Raw genomic sequence first — 5,534 nt, forward strand, 5'->3', positions numbered from 1 at the left:
GGACACAGAGTGTCAGTGCGGTGACCCCCAGAACGTAATGTGCACGGTGACAAATAGAGCTCCGTGTTCTCAGCACCGCTCTCCCAGTGTACAGACTATCATGCTACATTTAAGTGGGCAGATTTGCCCCGTGTGTCTGCGCTCCATATTGGCCCAATACATTCCAGTGCTCTATATACAAAGCTTCATGTACAATACACAATATCTACGAGAGACAACGTCTAGTGAACGTGTGATTTCCTTTGTACAATCAAATAAAACATTCCAACCTCCCTCTGAGATTCCATATGATGGCCGATGATAAAGGACCACAGGGATACCTGCAATCTCCCCCACCACTAGAGGGCGACAAGAGGAATGTGATTATTCTTCAATAGTCCAGGGCACAAATGAGTCTATCCAGTTGTGTGGGATCCACCGACGGGCTGCATTGCCCTCCACTGGGCAGTCTTCTATGAGGCTGGCGTGGCGATCAGACTCTCCAGGAGAATGTCCCATATGCAGTATAGCAAATGCCTGCAAAGCAGAAAGCAACACCCTGAGCACTGGTCATAGATAGAGCAGAGGCACTGACATCTGCCAGCACACAGCCTCCATATCATGCCGGCTATGTACAGATATCCTTACTATCTTCTGTCCTGGAGATAATGGAATCTCTTACAATGTATGTCAGCCGGTAGCCATTATCTCAGCATTATTACCATAATAATTCCAGTATTGTGCGGAGAAACTGGGCACCCCTGACATCCCTCTTGGTACACCACACTCGCTTAAATCATCCCACCGCAGCAAATATATGAATATCACCAGAGGGGCGCTATACTCTGCCTGAATTCTGAACTCATGTTGTCACATCTCAATAGAAATGTAATATAGAAATGTGATATGGAAGTCAGCAGATGTGTCCACCAAACTAGAAGAGGAGGGGGGTGCAGAGGTGACACCTAAATGACCGTCTACCCCCTGGTACCCAGCATGCAGCCTGTGGCGTCCTGGGTTTGTACTACACAAGTTCTGTCTGTAGATCTTCCATGTTTATTACTCTCTGATACATTGTTGGCGATGATGCCACACTGACTGGGACGGTTACCTGTTAATCGGCGGGTGCTGAAGTGAATCCAGAATGGACTTCCAGACCTGACCACACTTCTGGACTCCGAGCATTTCCTGGACCAGATCTGTGAACCCCCAGAGATAAATAATCAGGTCATTGTCTTCCCCAGATTCATCCCTGCTGTGTGGGTGAATGTACAGGGCTCACCTGGTATAATACCCATGAGGCTTTGTAAAGCCTGATCATAAGCTGCGTCCCTCTGTGTCTGTGTCCTTGGCGGTCGTCGATGAGTGCGCAGGGCCCCGCCAGGCCATATTGCTTGTTGTAGGAGCCGCAAATACAATGCCCAGCGCTGCATGCAGGTGAAATTATCTACCTGAACATCCAGCCACCTGCAAGGAGAAGCAGAACCCCATTATTGTCAGAGGGGCATAACACAGCCCCTGTCATATAATGTCTCAGACACAACAGGGAAATGTTCTGTCACCTGACAATTCACTTCAAGGATAATCCTACCATACAACATGCAGTATATGTGTAATATATATTACCTGTAAAAGCCTCCCTTGTGTAGAGATCCAGAGGCCCTGAGACTCCATCTTGGAAGGGATGTTAGCAGCCCCAGCACATTTAAGCCTCTCAAGTGACATTCTATGGTATTTATTTTTATAATTATTATTACACAGTATTTATATAGCGCCATCATATTAGACAGTGCTGTACAAAGTCCATAGTCATGTCACTAACTGTCCCTCAAAGAAGCTCACAATCTAATGTCCCTAATATAGTCGAATGTCATATAGTCATTAATGTAGTCTAAGGTTAATTTTTAGGGGGAATTAACCTAACTGCATGTTTTTGGGATGTGGGAGGAAACCGGAGTACCCGGAGGAAACCCACGCAGACACGGGTTGAACCTGCAAACTCTATGCAGATAAAGTCCTAGCTGGGATTCGAACCTAGGACCCAGGCCGGAGTGCTAACCCCTGAGCCACCGTGCTGCCCTATGCAATTGCCCTCATTCCACTCCAGCAGGTGGTAATGGGGCAGAGGAAGCTGTGCTAGATAACTGACATTTCCTAGTCACATTTTTTAGTAAATTCAGAAGAGCATTGTAAATAAATATATTATAAAATTTCTTATTGTTTGCATTTTACCTGCAAACATCCAAGATGGTGACAGGGTCTCTTTAACACAGGGAAACTTTTGTTCTCTGTTGGTAACTTTCTGCCCTGTTGCTCCACCTTGTGGTGGAATATTCAATTACCGTTATGAGATAATGTCATGTTCAGAGCGCAGTAGCCTAGATTTAACTTTGCTTTCTCATTGACCTGCTGCACCGTACCTGACTATGGGAATAATATACAGGGACCCCGTAGAAGAGCTCACATTCTGGATGTTAGGTCGGGTGGGATCTCACCTCTGGATGAGGCTTCCACATAGAAGGTGTGTCACTTTCTGCATGTTGTCGGTGCATAGCCAGCTCCAGTGTTCCCTCATTACCAGCCACAGAACTTCCAGCGCCACTGCCGAGAGACTGCCGCCCAAGCCTGCAGAGAACACACAACACATTATTCGCACAAGGAGTATTCGAGGCAAACCTGCTATAGCCATACCAACTTGTAGTGGGGTCTGTATAGAGAATGATGATCCATAGCTCATTATTATACACAGGAGACCTGGGGACAGAATGATAGATGAGCTCTTATCTGGGAAAATACTGGGGAAGGTTGGTGTGTAGGAGGTGTGACGTATTCCAGCAAAATCTCCTATGGCTTTGGATATAACAGCCACTTCATGTCAGCATGGCTGATGGACAATAACAGCTCTCACATGTTACACGTCACTTCTCCCCTGAACAATAATGAACTCAGCCATGTAAATCAATGAACAGCGACCTCTGTGAAGATCAATCTTTTCTCTCAGGGGAAGAAATACAGATTGAAGAGGATAGAAACCCAATGTGGATGACATGTTGTGTACTTAGTGCAGAGAATCATAAAAAACTTTCTTATTATCATATTTATCACTTTTGCTTTGTATGATCCCCTCCCCCGGTGGCTGCACATCATTGCTCTGCACCAGCTTCCTGATGGTGACAACAGTGCTCCATGGCTCAGTAAATGGTGTCAGCGCGGCCACTTGTGGTCTCCATCATCTGAACATATGACAGTGTGACTATAAAGAATGATTGAGAGACAGAAACAGAGCAATGTAACCCAATAACAGGAAGTGACTGAACAAGGACCTGCATGGCAGAATCAAAGATGAGACTTTTTAATGGCTTGAAATTGTTAAAAATAGAGATTAGATTTTAGTAATGGATCCACATCAAAGGACCTGTAGACATATAATCAGAACTGCTGCAGCTGCATTATGGAGCAATGCACAATGAAAAGCAGCACAGCGAATCAATGCACAGAACACGCATTACCGCAAATTATTAAAATGTAAATACCTCAACTGCAAAGCAAGCTACGTAGGCAAATATGTGAACACCTTTTACTGATTGTTCATTAAAACTGGAAGCTTTGTATGTGCGATAATAAATAGGTGTATATATATATATTTATATATTAGGAGTATATACCCTATCCTATCCCACAGGTTTCCTTTTGTTGGCTCTACTGGTACCCCAATATCTCTGACGTCATTCTGTACAATGCGGGCCCAGCAGTCCTCCATTGTATGAGAGCCCATCCACAAGCCATGAAAGCGGACAGTGCGGGACATTGGAGGAGCACCGGCTGCAAGGAGGAACAGGACCGATAAGTTGGCCAGTTACCCTTGCAGTATTTAGGTGAACCTGCCTATAATTTTTTTCCCCAGCGTCAGGTACACTGTTAGATTTACTGAGAACCAATCATTCCCTTTATACGGGGCCAACATATCTAAAACTACTGGACTCATTTATCACAATTCTATTACTTAGGCAGAAAATTCCCACAATGCACCAGAATTCATACAGAACGCAGCCTTCTCATTCCAGCTGTGAACCTTCCTTCCCCCTCATCCCAGGAGATGCGGAGAGACCCTCCTATTTGTTCAGGCGCTGCTCGTTACCATATTCATCAAACACAGAGTTGGCCATGCTGTGCGCAGTGCTTGGAGTCCTTGGAGGGAAAGCAATATGTAAAATCCTCTGCAGATCTACAATACAGCTATGCCTGCTGCTTTGTACAGGCTGTGAACAGGTCGCAGTGCTTTGTACCACCAGAACGTAGCAGAAAAACCTTAATAATGCTTCCACATTTATTTCAAATTTGTGCCATGCAGCTCTGGCTTTTACTAAAAAAAAAAAATGGGCTTTACATTTGTCATTTTCACTAACTGGCACCTCTCACCTCCTTGTACCTAGCAATGGTAACAAGACGTCCCTTCCCCCTCTATTACAACCTATGCAGCTTTACTCTTACCTGCCGCCTGTGGATGGAGGGTGGAGGGCAGCTGGCGTGCAATGGTTGACCTTTCCTGAGACGCAGAAATCTCATTCAGGATCTTTTCCTGCTTCTGGATGAAAGATTCCATGCCACTCAAAGACAGAACATCAGACACCTGCACAGAGGGATAGCAATCAGTACAGACAGTGCCTGGGGGTCCAGCTTGTAGCTTTTATGCCAATGTAACAGCAATTCAGCCACATGGAGTATGACATTTTATTTCATTTGTAGCAGCTGCTTTCATCTGAATCTTATAAAATGTAAGCAGAGGGAAGGAGAAGGAAGGATAAGCGCCTTCTCAGGTAAAACCTCAGGGACTCTGCAGATTGTCCCAGGCCAACAAACCCAACAATACATGAGGTCTTCATACCCAACATGGCCATCAGGGGCCCCCACCGTCCCTGTAGAAGTCTTTATTTTATTTCAGAATATAGAAAAACTGATACTCATGTAGTAGGAGGGAGACTCCAAGGTGGGTCTGCACTGTGATTCTAGATTTTATATTTTTCGGTTAAATGACCTTTTAACATAAGTGGCTGTTTTTATGTTTTTTTGCAGTTTTTTAGCTTTTGCAATATAGAAGAGAAATCCTCCAGACAAAACTATCAAACAGCAGAATAAAGATAAGGAAGGAATTGGCATGGTAAAGCTGCACTCCGGGGTACATTTCCACCCAACACTCCCCCAGCTTCTATAAAATGAGTTCTTTTATTTCTCACTTCCTAATATTCTGAGAAATAAACTGATTACATCACATTCAGATGAAACGGAGTCTGGAACGGTAATCAGGCAGACACGTCACATCCTTTCATTTCATGAGTGTCTGATCTTTACCTAGTGTCATTACCAGTGGGCAGGATTTAAGTTTTGCCATGAGTCTTACATTTCCTTCATAGTCCACAATGCCAAGGAGCAATGGAAGGTGGTGGCCTGGTGAATCATGTAGATGGCTGGGTGCACTATGGGAGGAAAGTAATACAATGGAGGTGGCAGGGTGCACCATGGGAGGAAGGCAATACAATGGAGGTGGCAGGGTGCAC

General features: G+C 44.8%; 1 protein-coding gene across 1 annotated transcript in view; it reads right to left on the reverse strand.

Moving 5' to 3' along the window:
• Positions 1–6: 6 nt before the first annotated feature.
• SNX19 (sorting nexin 19) overlaps positions 7–5,534 on the reverse strand; it is a 22,761-nt gene continuing 17,233 nt past the window's right edge. Inside the window, exons 8-12 of the mRNA XM_072425656.1 lie at positions 4,471–4,609; positions 2,475–2,604; positions 1,262–1,446; positions 1,091–1,178; positions 7–516 (exon numbers count right to left, since the gene is read on the reverse strand). Coding sequence (XP_072281757.1) covers positions 453–516; positions 1,091–1,178; positions 1,262–1,446; positions 2,475–2,604; positions 4,471–4,609 — 606 coding nt within the window. The 3' untranslated portion in view covers positions 7–452. The remainder of the gene's footprint in view (positions 517–1,090; positions 1,179–1,261; positions 1,447–2,474; positions 2,605–4,470; positions 4,610–5,534) is intronic.

The sequence above is a fragment of the Pyxicephalus adspersus genome, chromosome 11 (assembly GCF_032062135.1).
Source record: "Pyxicephalus adspersus chromosome 11, UCB_Pads_2.0, whole genome shotgun sequence".
In the NCBI taxonomy this organism is placed as follows: Eukaryota; Metazoa; Chordata; class Amphibia; order Anura; family Pyxicephalidae; genus Pyxicephalus; species Pyxicephalus adspersus.